The following is a 16,372-nucleotide window of genomic DNA, read 5'->3' as shown; positions in this document are numbered from 1 at the left end:
GGCGCGCAGTGATGACGACATAACTGCCGTGCGTCTGTTTCCTGGTGTTTTTCTCCTGTAGTGTAAAGACTACGAAGTAAGTATGCCTTTTGGTGAAATGAACAGCAGAGTGTTGGTGTGTTGTTGGTGAAATTAACGGCAGTACAGTGTTGGGCGACTACGTTTAAATGCGTTTTAATTTGCAGCGATGAAGTGTCGTGTGTTTCATCACGACCTTCACACAGCTTCAGTTACATACAGGACATGCTTGATTTAAAGCTATAAAAACACTAATGACGATAACAGAGGACTATTTCATGTTAAGTTGTTATATTATGAAATCATTTTTAGTTTTAATGGATATTACTGCTTAATTTATTATGTTGAATTCACATAGGTGCACATAGGTCGAGTCAGTCCTGCCAGATAAATGTCCTGTTAGTTAAATAGTACACTATGCTTATAATTTCACCTCAAATGATTAAAGATTAGCTATTTGACAGATGGAACAGTCTAGAAAAAATGTCAAACAGTTGCTCTTTAAGCTTAAAACATATAAGGACATTTTGCTTCAATATAAAGTCCTACTGCTATGGCTGTAATTGGGTTTTGAGTCATACTTTAGGAAGTTGAAAAAATATATATTGTACAGTTTCTTTAAATATTGAACAGCTAAGAAACGAAACAAAAAAAAAAGAGCAAAATAATTAGTTAACTCCCTCCCCCCGTGTTTACGTTTGAACTGTTTGTTTGAGGAGGCAGAGCCACGCTCAATGTTATCAGATACTCCACAGTGTTATTTGACGGAGAGTACATGCGGGCTCACCAGCTGGCTTCTGCCACTGGAAGACACAGAGATGTGTCTGCAGCTGCTGCTGTGTGTGAAATCTGCAGGATATGAGACTACAGTATCCCACTGAACACCTGTGCTTCGCCTTTTCTGCTTGAATTGCTGTCTAAAGAGATCTGTCACCGTCCCACATCTCGGCCCGGTCTGCTCGGCCACAGTGTGGCCTGTCGTATCAGCTTGACAGGAAACCTGCCAGCCGTGGATGCCTGTTATGGGTTTGTATTAGAGGTGGTGGTCCACGGTCTAGCCTAAATATTGCCACTGGAAAATGTTTGGATTTTGGTTAATATTTGGAGTGAGTGCAGGACTGGCACCAGAGATTAGTGGCACAGTTGTCGCCACAATATGTGGTTTTAATGCTTTTGAGGAAATTTACAATTGACATTTAAACACAAGTTACAAAGAGTGTGTTATTGAAAGCTCATTATGAGATAATCTTTGGAGCATCTGGGAAAAAAAACATAAATGCAATAATATTTTCATAAAATTAAACGATTTCCTGTTTTTCTACTGACTTAATCAAAGGTTAATTTAAAATATTGGTTTCTCTTTGATAGTTTGGACTCATAACTATTGTTAAAATATGTTTACTGGAATTAGTTTGAACTAGAAATGGCATCTTTCAGGCTTTCTGAAACATCTGGATACCTTTTGCTACTCTGAAGTAGTTTAAGATGTGTGTAGTTCTGTTTCAGATTCCTAGCTTTACCTTCAGTCTTGACTTCTCCAATGTATTTTCAAACTACAGGAGATATGTGAATCTTAAAATCAAAGTTTAATCTGTTTAGAAAAACTTTTTTTGTGGCTAGAAAGTCTTTTTCCGATGTTGTGTTTCTCCTCATAGATAACAGTTACGAATACACACCAAACAATGGAGCCAGGCAGCAGCGCACCGCAAGCTGTTCACAGCCACTGAGTGTGAAAGATGGGGCTTTAGTGTGTGTTTGTATCTGGGCTTAAATATCTTGTGTGGCTTGTGTGTATACACTGAGGGTCAGTGATACAGTTCACAGTCAAGAGGCAGCGTGCGAGGGGGGCTGTAATTCGTCCACAGAAAGCTCAGGGCTGGTGTCATATTGTTGTGTTTGTGAATGGGAGGTTCCCCTTCAGGAATGCCCAAACAATTGTGCGTGGGTTGCGTGCAGAATTAGTTTCATATATTTATATATATTTGTCAGTGAAAGAGGAAGAGAAAGGAAATGTTGGTGACTGAATGAGTGGAACTGCTTATAGCCTCCACAGAAGCAGTGATGTGTAATCATGGGATTCTCAAGAAGCATGTTTTCCCCTCTGTACTTTGTATAGTCTGAAATTTGCCCAGGCTGTGAACTAAGTGAAGATTTGAACTAATTAGATTAATTGGATTAAAACAAAATGAATACACAACCGTTTTGACTAGTTGATTTGAGAGGATTTATTGTGGATTCACATGATCCTGAGATGTCTCGAAATGGGAGAAATGTTCTTTCAACCTCTGGGTGTTCATGCGTTTTGTTGTTGGAGTGTGGAAACAATATGGAAGCTACAAACCAAATGTATTGTGTTTTATTGTTCATCTCGGTCAAAGTGTTGCTGCCAATAAATAACCTTTCTAAAAAATCTAGGTCACTCGACATGGACATGAACTAATGGTTACAACCCAATACCTTATAACAAATTATATGTATACAAAAACAATTTTATTGAATAATTTGCACCATTAATAACAAAGTTCCTCGCCATCAAACGTTTACTTTAGTCCGCCGTGTTTCCGCCTTTCTGCCCAAAACTTTCCAAATGGTTGTTCCAAAATGACGGGGTACAGTTAAATGTTCCCAGTTGAAACTTAACTTTTCCCGATTATTCCGACAACACATGAATGCACTACACTGTCTTTCTCTGGCTTATGTGATGTAAACTAAGTATTTTTAGGTTATCATGGGCTCCATGAAAGTTTGACAGGTATTTTCCACCATATTATAAACAAAAAACCAGTAACTGTTAAATCAAGAAAATATTCTCCAGGGTAATTATTGTTAATAAAAGGCCTACCATAGATCTGTATGTAATTGAAATGGACATCACACCCACACACAAATTGACTCCAGCATCACGTTCGTTAGGTAGACTAGTGAAAACGAATGCATTCGTAACAGTCTTGCACTAAACCTTAACTTCATGAAGGTTATGGTATTTAGCATTTGTTTAAAATAACTGAGAGCTGTTGGTTACGTTTTAGTCAGTGGGCTGGACTAAATAACAGAAACACACTGAATTAAACGTGTTTAATTCAATCCACATCCTCCAAAATGATCATACACTTGAATCACCACCTTTCTGATGCTGTTTCAACATAAACAAAACTCATGACAGAAAAGTGATTTTTATTCATGCCTCTATGGAAGATTTTTGTAAAGCAATTAAATTATATTATATATATTATGTATTTGTGTTACAAATCCTCATCATGTTGGAGAAAAGAGATTATGGTTGTGTGATAAGTTAGAAGAAGATGAAGGCCTACCTCCTGCTGGCTGATACGAGTTATTACCTCATTTTGATGAGAATATATGAGAAAAGATTTATGAATGATTTTTTCCCTCTATTAAATATCAATAATAACAATAATCAAAACTCAGCGACTGCATATGCGTGTACTTAACACTCTAATTTACACTCCGACTTTTCCCTTTCAGTCTTGAAGTCTGCTGCAGCCATGGCGCTGAATCAGCTGACCCTACTGCGACCGCTTGTGTGCCAGTCCCTGTTGCGACAAGTCCGGTCTCCCCTCATGGTCGCCACCTGTGTCAGTGTTAGGCCACTCCTGTGCCCAAACACCACCCAGCACCCTTCTCCTGCTGCTGCATGCACCAGGCTGTATGCCACCAAGAAGGCAAAAGGTCAGTGAGCAAATTGCTCTGTAGTTCACATGTGTACGACCTCTATGATTCTGTTGGCTCAAACGTGAGTTTCTAGATTAGAAGTCATTGTCTGAGATATGAGCATCTACTCTCTCCTTCTTTCCCACTCTTCATCTGCCAAGAAAAGGCAAAGAGCCAGTCAGCCAAGGTGAATATTAATTCCGCTCTGGTAGAAGACATCATCGATCTGCATGAAGTCAAGGAGGACATGGCCGCTGTTCTCGATGTCCTCATGGATGAGTTTACACGCAACCTCAGCATCCGAACCTCGCCAGGTACTCGACTTATCTCTCTTTTCTTTCCTCCTTAGACTCCCTCCCTCTCTCTCTTTTTTCTGGCCCGTGCCTCCTCACATCACTCTCCTTGTGTTTCTCATGTTACAGTTTTAAGTTGAGTACACTACAGTTACCAGTGAGGCAAAACACACTTGACTATCGGGTTCAAAGCAAATTTCTACACCCAGCATCACACAGCCAAGCCTGGAAGTATTTGGACACTTACACATTAAGTGCCATTTAAGTAGATTGATGTCAATATTGAAAGAACTACACGTGAGATAAAGCCCTCGCGTTGCAAGGACTTGGCTAGGGAGTCCAGTTTTTGGCCAATCTGAGAAGGATTAAAGAAATGACTGTGCCATTTTAAAAGATAATAAAAAAAGCAGAAATCTATTTGGAAGTTGTGAATAGTTGGATATAAATGTCTTATCATAGAACTGAGATCATAGAGATTTGGCGAACGCACCCAGACTGCAGACAGGCTGCATTATAGGAACAGGAAGGTAGTGAAGTCCTTGGAAAGCATCACCAGTAACAAAACATGCTCATGTCTATGTATCAAAGACCTAACTGCTGAAGATTTTCATCACCTTATTAAACATTTTTAAACATGGTGAGTGCACCTGTTAAAGTTCCTTTGAACTGCTAAAATATCTCCCAGGCAGTTCTCTTTAATTTGATGCACTCCTACTCAAATTAAAACATAGACTTGACATCAATGTTGTGTCCATTATTTTATTTCAAGCAAAAAAAACTGTGCAACTCCAAATTAACCCTGGCATGAATTCAGCACTGACTTAGTTAGTCACAGTGAACAGTGATCTTACCATGTGCTCTAGCCTTATGGTGTTTTTCAGCACATCACAAGTAAATCTTTACTTTAGGATGAAAGTCTTTCTGCGTTTGCATCTACCTGACAACGAGCCCAGGGGCTTAACTTGAGGACATACCTTGACCCCGGTTTGGCTTTTGCTTCCCCAACTACATCCAGGTCATGACCCTTCGTCTCTGGGTTCTAACAAATGGGAGCACGGCTCGTGGAGTCAGAGGTGGGGAGCATAATAGAAGCTCCCGAGGGAGGAGGTGGCCGCTTGAATCAGACTTCAGGCTGAAATCATCTTGAGTTTGTTTCACTTTTCCCCCTCAGATATAAGTGTACTTTGCTTTCCGTTCAGTGTTTTAACTCTGATACAAAATAAATGCGGAATTACAATTTCAAACTTCATTTTTATGATTTCAGATCTCTTCTTTTAGTTTGTTTTTCTTCATTCATCAATCAACATTTTTTTTGCTGTGAGTCATTTTCTGTGTTCCGCCCCTCCCTCCGCTACTTACACTTTTTGTTTTTCCAACAATTGTCAGCTTTAGATTTTGGCCTCAGTTCACAGGACATTTTTCAATCTCCGTCTCATACTGTTGAATTAAAATTTTTGCACTGACCCAAAAGGGAGGCATTTGTTCACGGGGCGTTAATCTTAAGACTTCCCTAATTCTTTTCCTCCATACCTCCAGTTCACGTTTTGTCTCTTTCATCATTTGTGCTTCCATCCCTCCATTCTGTCATCCTTCCTGTCTTCTCCCTCAATCTGTCCATCCCTCACTACTCTCCTCCGGTCCGTCCATCCCCCTCTCCTCTGTCCAGCTGCATAGTAATCCAGGGAGGCAGCAGGACTTAGAGCTGACAGCAAAGATGAGATGGTGGAATGGAATGACGTCAGTCGTCCGAATGTGTGTGTTTGTTCCATGAACCTCTCATCTGGCTCTTATTAAACTTATGAGAGTGTGCGTGGGTATGGCTCTACGTACTGCTGTGTGCGCATGAGTTTGTTTGTGAGCGGCAAACGTACAACAGAAGGTCAGACAGATAGATGTAAAGACAGGGGGGGCAATGCCTTGTCTACCATGTTGTGGTAAGCCACAGATTGGTAATCAGTCTTGGGAACGAGGTCTGTTTCCATGAAATCATTGTTAAAGGTGTAGTTCAGCATTTGGGGATTATGTCCTCAGTCACATGCTTGTGGATGGAGCCAGCAGACGGATAGCCTAGCTTAGCATGAAGTCCGGAAACTGGGAAATAACTAGCCATTGCATCTTCAAAGGTTAGAAAATAGAAAAAGTCCTAAACTTATCACCATTTAGTCGATTACTGGTTTAAAATTGTTCATTTTATAGTTTGTTGGCACCTTTGCGTGTGCACTTTTCCTTTTTTCCGAAGAGAACCAGGCACGATCCAGTCACAGTACGATACCTGCTCTAACCACAAGATCACCACAACACCCAGATGTAATTTATAAATGGAAAGGACATTTTTATTGTTTTCATTGCAGCTAAAACTGCATAAACTACAACATTTTAGACAAATTTGTGATATTTAGCAAATGCAACCTCCTTTTCTGCCCGCCTCTCAACCCTCCTCGTACCCCCTCCTCACCATCCATCTTTGTAGTTAAAGAAATGACTGTCTGTCTGTCTGCCCTTCTAAAGTACTTGCAGATGTTTCGTTGCTCATTGTCAAGGCCCGGCTAACAAAGACAGACAGGCCCAGGGTTACAGATATGGGCACAAGTGGTCTACATATACACAGTGGGGAAAAATGGATGCGCACATTCAAAAGAGGGAGGCGGTGTAATTGGCATGGAGGTAGACAGTAAGTCAGTGTTTCTGCTGGTATCCACGTTGTAGCATCAGCCTTTTATTTTTAACTGCGTCTGCATCTAATCTCTGATTGGTGTTTTTGTTTTTTTGCTCCTCAAAATCATATGATAAATTGATCTTATAGAGAAAATTACACCACTGGCTCACCTCCCCTTCACCTCACTTTTCCACGCACATACACACACACACCACCAGCTCAGCCCCCACCGGGTAAGAAGGGAGGGAGTGATGTAAGGCAGAGGTGGAGAACAAGGAAACAACTGCGTCTGAGGTTAGCCAGATGGAGGAGAGGGTGAGGGGCGGATGGATGGAGCGCAGGGAGGGAGGGAGGAACAGGAGAGGGGAAGAAAGGGAGGGACAGAAGTCAGCTTGTGTTGGCGAGCTTACCTTTGTTTCGTTCACTGTTGACAGTTGGGGAGACAATAGATCATGGAAACTTACATACTCTTGCAGTTTGTGGCTTCTGCTGCACATTCCTCAAGTCTGTCTATTTGTTTGTCTGTCTGAGATAATTAAATGATTGATTCTGTGATTTTATTTATTACATATCTGCATGAAAGTGGTGTTATCAGATTGGAAAGGCTGCCATGTTTCCTAGAGGCCTGTACCAGCATTAATACTGAAAATATGAGAATGTATTATCGCCACATATTTGTGAGATTAAACGCTGATTTATGGATTATTGAGATCTTAATATTGTCCGATACAATAGGCTACACAATTAATATATGTTGGCTGCTTTGCACATGACAAGGACACAATATCTGTAAACAAAGTAAGTGATCACTCCCATTGATCTGTACCTGTGTAGGAGCTCTGGATCATATCGTTGTGTCGACTCCAGATGGGAAGTTCCCTCTCAACCAGCTGGGTCAGATCTCCATGAAGTCATCTCAGCTCATTTTGGTGAACATGAGCAGCTTCCCTGATGTAAGACGATCACACACACACACACACACACACACACACACACACACACACACACACACACACACACACACACACACACACACACACACACACGGACTACAGTTACCTCCTACTGGTATCTGTTTGTCTCATAAGGACATGCAAGCAGTAACTAAGCTTTGTAAAAATAATCTACAGACAGATAGATGGTCCTCGCTGACAGAAAAGCGAGCCAGACCACAACTCGAATCCAACATCCCTCTGTGTAAATGAAACACGACCTGCCTCTCTCTGTCCAACTGTGTCTCACGTTCAAATTGATTGATCACTCAGGCAACCCTTTGTTCTGAAGGATCGCGACCAAAACTCTCTGTGTATGTGCGTGCTGCGATGCGGTTACGTCTGCGTGTGAGTTGTCACAGAATAGGAAATGACCTCATTTTACCCCTGGGTTAGGAAGGAATGGATTATTTTTTCTTGTTTTTCCTGCTTCTTTTCTCTCCCTCGTTTCCTTCGTAGATTTTGTCCGCGGGGGCAACTCACATTTTTAGCTGCCAGACTTTCAGGTGGTCTGGAAAATCTAAATGCGCTTTTTTTTTGCAATTAACACAATATTATGCAATCATATATCCAGCTTGAGTAATAACTGATACAGTTCTGACCATTTCTGCTCTCTCCTGAGTCTCTTTGATCTCATTAATAATTGGACTTATGTACTAGGCTCATTGATGTCACATGTTCCTCATATCTGCTTTATTTCCCTCCAGCAACTGTTGGCAAAGTTCAAATGTTTGATTTCTCTCAGTTATATTGCTTATTATTATAACATAATAGAACGCTCTTATGAGAAACTACAAAAACCCTACAAAATGATGAGAAAAAGAAAGACTAGAATGCAAAATTACTTGTATGACACTTTTCTACAAGCCACTTCACACATTTTTCTCATTTTTTCATTCACACAAACACATTACTACTATGCTACTATGTGTGCTACTGGCCTCCCATCAAGAGCAACTTGGATTTTAGTGTTTTGCCCCAGACACTCGGAGGAGCCAGTCCAACCGTGCATGTAGTTGATGGCCCACTCCACCATTTGAGCCATAGCCGCTCCTAATGTGCTTTGCAGGGGATGCTGGCACGGGCAATAAAATGGCAATAATTTAGTGGTTACTATCATATTGGAAAGGCTGCCATATTTCCTAGAGGCCCGTACCATGTGACAACATATAGTAAGCTCACTGTTAATTTGCCTCTTTCTACCTATTGGTACTTAAGTCACAGTGACGCATCAACCCATTCGCTCACACAAGCATACACACACACATATTCATTCATTCAGCTTCTGTAACCCTGTGAAGGGTCACGGGGTCTGCTGGAGCCTATCCCAGCTGTCATCGGGCAAGAGGCAGGGTACACCCTGGACAGGTCACCAGTCAGGGCTAACACAGAGAGACAGACAACCATTCACACTCACACACCTACGGCCAATTTAGAACATGCAAACCATGGATTCGAACCCGGGACCTTCTCGCTGTGAGGTATCAGTGCTAACCACCTCGCCACTGTACCGCCCCACACATGTTCAGTCAGTCAGTGCTGCCATATACAATACGTCCCTTAAAATAACAACAATAATACATTTTATTTGTAGGCATCTTTAAAAGCTCTCAAGGTCATTTTACAAAAATAAATAAAATTCAAAGTAGTTTCCAAAGTGCCAAACCAAAAGCGTGTTCAGATTAACCGTCCAGGCTCTGGAGCTTTGGAGCTAATTAGAAGCAAATATTCAGGACTTCAGCTGGGATTAGGGGAACGATATCGCCCTGCGTTGTTTAAACAGCTTCATGGTGGCAGCTGAACGGCAGACATTAGCTAAGCTAGGCTTTCTAGCTGGAATTCAAACTGAATATTTGGCACTATGCCTTTGTCTGGTCATCGTTCAGTATTCCCACACAGCTCAGATCTTCATGACAGAAGTCAGACATCCAAGCTGAGATGGTTTATGTTTCCACAGTCCAATTAAAAAAGTTTATTCATAGTACCAGAATGTGCAGAGAAAACGTATCTTGCTTTGTTGATTGCCGACATTTACCAAAAAAACAACAACCGAAATACCTATGAACAAATACCCAAATATTTGGGTCCAGCTGTAGATGTTTATTTCCCCAAAAGTAGTTGAAGAATTCAAAAGCATTCACAGCACAGATGACATCCAAAGGCTTTTTGTTCAAATCAGACCACCTGTTCCACAAAAAACTGTTATCTTTTCTTTTATTTTTACAAATATCTTCCTGCACCTTTTATTTGCTGCACCGTTCACCCGAGCGCTGCGGTTTCCTCCATTTGTTCTCCAAGTGAAAACAGCGCACACAAATATAAACCAACATGCAAATCCAAGTATTTATCAACGTTAAATCTGGACATCCAGTTTTCAGCCTGAAACCAGCTAAATGTTTCTCCGGTGAGTCTTTTTTCCTTTCCAGAAACTCTAACCACAGACCACACACACTCTGACAGACACATTCATGCACACACACGCTACCCTGTCATGTCCTGCGTTGCCCGTGTCCCACACAGAGGTGAGTACCCAGAGCTAATAGGCTTATAATGACGCCTATCCATTACCAGGCGCTGCAGAGGCCCTACCATTGTTTTCCATTCATTCATTAAGAGCAGCCTGGGAAGACACATTGGAACTAACAACAACTTACCAGCGTGCTTAGATCCGGAGGCAATTTGGTGTGTGTGTCTTTTAGAACGGGAGTGCGTGTGTACGTTTAAGCATCCCACCACGGACTCTCACACACATTCCTCTTCACCCGCCTCTTTTCTTTGAACCGGGCCGTGAGCGTTTGATGTGAAACTTCAGTGTAATTTCTCTTCCTCCCCAGCATATTAACCAGAACCTGCATGGCCTTTCCAGAGAAATTCCTCTCGGTTTTTTCGTAACCACCGGAGTAGTCGTTCGGAGAGGAAACGGTGATGAATTTGATGCTGAGAACAATCAAACATAGGTATGGGATGAATCTATCACCCCACGCTCAAAGAGAGCAACTAGAGGCCTGCTTTCCGGATGAGTTTTAACAAAGGAAAAGAAACCTCATGAATTAATTTAATGCACACAAATAAATTCCTTTAATCTTGCTGCCATTTCTTTACCCAGTGGAAAACAGCAGAAGGGGCTGTCGAGAAAGTGGAGTGGTGGGATAAAAGAGGAGGAAATCATGCAGCCCCACTTTTTTTTGTCTTGAATTGCACATTTGCACACATCGTAAAGCTCCACAAAGTCAATTCCCATGTGGTCGAGAGCTGTTTTCTCCAAGAATTGTGTTGTACATGGTCTTTATATTCGTCACGTGTGAACGCTCTTTTATTATTTACCACTGCGTTTCAAACTGCTTCTTTTTTTTGCTTTTCTGCTGCCCTGTATGCTGCCATTTTTAAACAAAATGCACAAAGCTATGAGATTTATTAACTGATGTTATTCATCTTTGTGTGACTCTGGACCAGCAGTTCTCAGAGCCTCTTATCGCCGTCTTTATCTGATCCTGTGTTATCTGCATAGAGCACAGCTGCATCTCCAGCCAGCCTCCACAATAACTCTGGCTCGTCCGCTTACTAAACGCATAATACTCTTCTTTTCATCTCCCTCCGATTATCTTCTTACTTTATAATGATGACAGATGGTGATATATTAGTTCTTCCAGGACAATTTTTTTGAACAACTGCTGTAAAGAAGGAGGTTTTCTGAGCGTTTTAATATCTAGAGATGTTTTTGACACACAGATTTAGAGTAGGCAACGGTTATTCTTGACAGAAATTGCCCAAACTGTGTTGCCGAGCTGCACATGTCTAGAAGTAAGAATAATTTGTAGTTATAAATTCATAAATGTAAATGTATTAATAAATCCCCACATTGCCGAAAATTGCACTGACCAACTAAAGAGAGCTGTAGCTTTATTGGATGTTTAATTACCTTGAAGGAACAGGTAATATTTTTAGTCTTTATTGCTTTTTATGATAGAAATAGGTTCAGTCTAATCCACTTAGATTAGTCCAGCCATGTTGATGATTCATCTTTATAATACCTGCATAAAAAAAGCAATGTGTGACCTAACACTGGCTATATTTGAATGGACACTAGTGGTCCAATAATAATCCGAATATAAGCCAAATCCGAAGAAATATGCCTCGTATAACCACCCCAATCGGAACAGACTGGCCAAATCAAAGGGATATTTCAGTCGGATTGAGAGGGATGATGTAAATGTTTGTAAATTTGTTTAATTGAAAAATATTTGCACCTAGTAACTAAGTAAATTCTTAAACAATCTGTCTCTGCAGCGCTTTTAAAAACCTTTCTGTCTGTCTTAGTCTTCTTCTTCTATTGAATTAATTTTGTGTTGTAAAGTTGCGGATGAAATTTATTCTGTTATATTCACAGCTACGCTACACGGTGGGCTGCATGTCAAAAAAAAAAAGATCTTCTGATTGATGTGTTGGGGAATGTAATCACTTCATTTTATTAAGCGATGGTTTAAATTGAGTTGAAACAATCCTTTTCATATAAACGTACTAGCCAGTGTGTATCACTTAAACTCGGTTAGAAATTTCGCCCCCACCTATGAGCAGTAATAAACAGGCCTCACGAAACCGCAATACATGCACTCTGTTAAAGAGAATTATGTTTGAATCTATCACATTTATATAATTACCGTTTCTTCACAGACAAACTTGCTAATGAGAATTTGATAAGAATTCAAACACACATGCACATGTGTTTCTGTCCGTGTATCATACACAAGCAGACTCTCCTGCAGGGTCGCCGGGGGTCAACACCCTGCCCTGCAACCTCTCAGTCCTGTCCCACAGGGCCGAGCGCTGACAGTGGCCCAAGGCACTTCCACACTGCATGGGCTTCCCCTGACACACACACACACACACACTACATACACAACACCTTAATGGTTGCCAGCTGGAGCTAAGCCACTACCTGCAGTTGTATCACCGCTCAAACCATACTTGTGTGTATGTGTGTGTCTTCCCCCAGGCCACAGAAGCAGCCACCCGTGCCCTGAGAGCTTGTAGCATGAACCTAAACCCTGAGGTGGACGGGACCATGATCAAGGTGCCCGTTCCCAAGTGAGTTTCTCTGTGATACACAAACACGCCTAAGGCACGAAAGGCTTTCCTCCGTTTAGCACTTTCCATCTTTTGTTTTCACTTTTATTTTAACGCTCTACACGTTTCTATGAAGTGATTGGTCAGTCATTTACTCAAATTTAAAATAAGTTTTGTTATTTTTTTTTTTTATCTTTCTGTGCTGCTCAACCAATTCTAAGAAGTCAGCAAATAATTATCAATAAATCAACAAAATAATCAACCCATTATGTAAATTACCGCAGCTAAATGTTAATGTAAATCTCAAGCATGGTTTTGTGTTTCACCCCATTAATAAATCCACTAGTCTCCTTTGCTAGTTTCTGTAACTGACAGGTTTATTGACTTTTGCTTGTAGATGTATAGAGACCCACGGTGTGTTGATGTGAGGGCTGGGTCAGTCTCTCTCTCTATTCTGACGAGACCTCTCTCGCTCTCTTTCTCTTTTTCCCTCGGCCAAATCAAACAAGCTCGCACGAAACAATCCGTCACTCACTCACTCACTAAACCACTCTGTGTGTATATAAAGTATGTTTTTATACATATACACATGTGCATGTGAGTCTGCATGCATGAGTGACAGCCAGTGTGTATGTGCATGTATGATCGTGCGCGTGTGTGTGTCTGTGTGCGTGCACGTGGAGCAGCAGGTGTTAGTCTGGCAGAGGAGGGACACAAGAGTCAGAATGCTTTCCCCCTGCAATCAGTCTCGGCACGCTCCAAGCCTCCATTTGCATTTCCAAAGAGAAGGCGCTCCTTGATTGGCCCTGGAATCGGTAATTAGGCCGTATTGTTTGCAGTAAATAGACGCTGCACTTGGATTGTTTGCAAATACTCCCAGAGGCAAAAACAACGAGAGGAAAAAAAAGCCAATTAAGGACAAAAAAGGGAGAGTGAAATGGGAAGTAGGACTTTCTGAGTGATTAACAAATGCGAAGTGAATGCAAAGTTGGTGGGATGACGGATGTTTCAGCTCTGGTCTGAGTCCTCGGGAAGTGATTGTTGTTGTGATGGTTGCTGCGAGCTAAAGGGATTAGATTCCATGCTTACAAGCACTTAGCATCCCCATTTGCACAAGTGAGGACATTGGTTTTCCTAATTTTGTTTCTGCATATTATTGTCTGACAGCTTGTGAATGCCCATGAAATGTTGTTTTCTGGATAGTCATGATCTCACTGTGCAAAGTGAAGAACTGTAATAATTTACTAGCTTTTACTTGAAGTAATAGGCATGTTTCAAGCTAATATAAGCTAGTATTATCCACCATCATACCTTAAAAGTGTACACAGAAACAGAAACGACACAGGTGACCCTTCCTTGGGATACTCCATTCACCTGTCTACCAAGAATTATTATCTTCTCTGTTTTCTTCTTCTCTTACCCGTTGGTTCCTCCTTTCCCCGCAGAGTGACGCGGGAACACAGGGAGAACCTTGCCAAGCTCGCCAAACAGTTCAGCAACAAAGCTAAAGACTCGGTGAGGAGAGTGCGCTCCAATGCTGTCGCGCAGGTCAAAAAGGCAAAGGAGGGAAACTCCGAGGACACGATTCGACTAATCGAAAAGCAGGTACGAAACTGGAAGGGCGGAGACCGATGGCTTTAGTGATGGAAGTTCAAAGGAAGGTTGAAATTAATCTCTGGAAGACGGACGGTTTTGTTTTGTCATGTAAAATTGAAGCTAAAAGATAGAGCCACTTGTTAAAGCAAAAACCAAACTGAACCCACCATCGGTTCAGACGTCCTGTCAGTTTGCAGCTGCAATCCCTTGTTGCACAGAGAGTTAAAAGTGCGCCCAAATGTGTATTTCAAATGAACATTTTTCCATCTTTCTCTCTGTCTTCGTAGATTCAGCAGATGGCGGACAACGTTACAGCAGACATTGACAAGCAGCTCGCAGCTAAAACCAAGGAGTTGTTAGACTGATCTCTATGATCAGAGGAAACATCCATATCTTGTGTTTGATACTATACAATATATATTTTATTGGGTTTCTTCTGGTAGATGCTGGGCCTTTACTTCTGTCTACATAGACTTTGTGATATCTGTGTTTAGCTGCGTAAGTGCATAAACAGAAATTGGCACGGTAACAACGGCAACGACAGACTGCGCGTCACCTCCCGCCTCCCTTGTTACTCTTTCTGTCTTCAAACAAACACCGAGCAAGGGACGAATAGGCTTTTAATGGGATTTGTGGGCCTCCTCCTAATCAAACCCCTTGCCACAGGGGCTGTCTGTTTATATAAAGCAAGCGCACCCGTCCCAATGTAAACTGGCTGCGGGTTTGTCTTGGTGGCAAGAGCGAGAGAGAGTTTGTTCCAGAGACGTAGGAGTCGACTGAACAGATACCAACTGCGTGTTGCCAAACATTTGTTTCACATTGATTCCAAGTCTGTTAAAAACGCACACACACACACAAAAAAAAACGCCTTTAATTTCTGTCTAGGATTGATAATATGGCTACTCTCTTTTAAACACAATAAAGTCAAGAAAGCAACATTATTGATGGACTTCATTAAAGAAACACTGCTTTGTACCATGTGCGTCATCTTGTTCTCTCTTGTTTTCTTTTCTTTTTCTCCACTTTTGGTTTGAAGTCGCCCCCTCCTCCATTAGTTAGAGTGATAATGGACTTTTCCTGTGGACGGACCTCTCGGGCCTGGCTGCTGGCACCACGATTGTCCATTAGGAAAACACGCTTTTAATGTTGCGCTCTTGGCCGTCTTTGTCTTTAAATAGCTGTACTTTTAAAGCCACAGACAGGAATTGTAGTTCAAGTAGGTGTTGAAATGAATTCAATAACCAGAAAGGTTTGAATGAGAAGCCAACGGAGTGACACACACATTCTTTCATCTGTCTTCTGTTTACACCAGCTAGAGGCTTTCCGTGCCATTATGTGGTCGGTGTCATCATCTTTATCATGATTTGTTTTGCTCCTTCCGCTACTGGTCACAGGCAGCCCACAAGTCAGACAGACTTTATTTTAAGTTTGCCCACACACACTTGGTCTTACAGCCACACGGTCAATTTGATGATTACAGCGCAGCAACTTTGCAACTACAAATTAAATTTCTTTTTTTTTTTTTTTATCAAAATGCCTTCTGACTTCTTGAAAATAAAACGATGAGCAGTGACAAATCAGATTTCATGGTGGTTTTTAGAATCCAAGGTGCTAGCTGGTGCTCTGTTCCTGGCTTTGCAGCGTTTGCCCTGGCACTCTGTCTTCCTCGATGGCTTTGCTTTAATGGCCTAAACAGACCAGAGCCATTGGATAAACAAGAGTTTAGCCGAGGAGTGGCTGGGCCGGACCAGAGGAGGGGCGGGGTGGAAATGGCAGGTTTTTGTGGTGATTCTCGGTCCATATGTCAGCAATTTGAGGGCATTGTGTACCTTGGCCTAAAACAGAGGCTTCATGATCGATGGAGGGGTGAAAATCTCCCAAGTCCCTGGCGCAGAACACAGGCAAGCACAAGGAAATTGCTTTCAGCTGATAGCTTCATTTTGGTTGACATTTATCAAGTGAATTACCCCTGTTCCTTTCAAATGTTTACTACTACTAGCACCGCCTTTTGACGCACGTGTGTGTGCATGCGTGTGTGCGAGGCTGCAATTTTCTGTGCGAGCGATACAGGTTTGTCTTTG

The 16,372-nt window shown here is 41.7% G+C and overlaps 1 protein-coding gene across 1 annotated transcript; it reads left to right on the top strand.

Annotated features, from left to right (window-relative positions):
• Positions 1-7: 7 nt before the first annotated feature.
• mrrf (mitochondrial ribosome recycling factor) lies at positions 8-15,266 on the top strand. The gene is made up of 7 exons (XM_084572682.1): positions 8-76; positions 3,505-3,708; positions 3,852-4,004; positions 7,474-7,592; positions 12,625-12,716; positions 14,141-14,300; positions 14,579-15,266. The coding sequence occupies exons 2-7, from the start codon at positions 3,525-3,527 to the stop codon at positions 14,654-14,656; spliced, it is 786 nt and encodes a 261-aa protein (XP_084428808.1). The 5' UTR covers positions 8-76; positions 3,505-3,524; the 3' UTR covers positions 14,657-15,266.
• Positions 15,267-16,372: the final 1,106 nt, after the last annotated feature.

Source organism: Chelon labrosus (assembly GCF_963514085.1).
Source record: "Chelon labrosus genome assembly, chromosome: 22".
In the NCBI taxonomy this organism is placed as follows: Eukaryota; Metazoa; Chordata; class Actinopteri; order Mugiliformes; family Mugilidae; genus Chelon; species Chelon labrosus.
The sequence above is the reverse complement of the archived record's forward strand: the minus strand, read 5'-3'. Positions and strand labels throughout refer to the sequence as shown.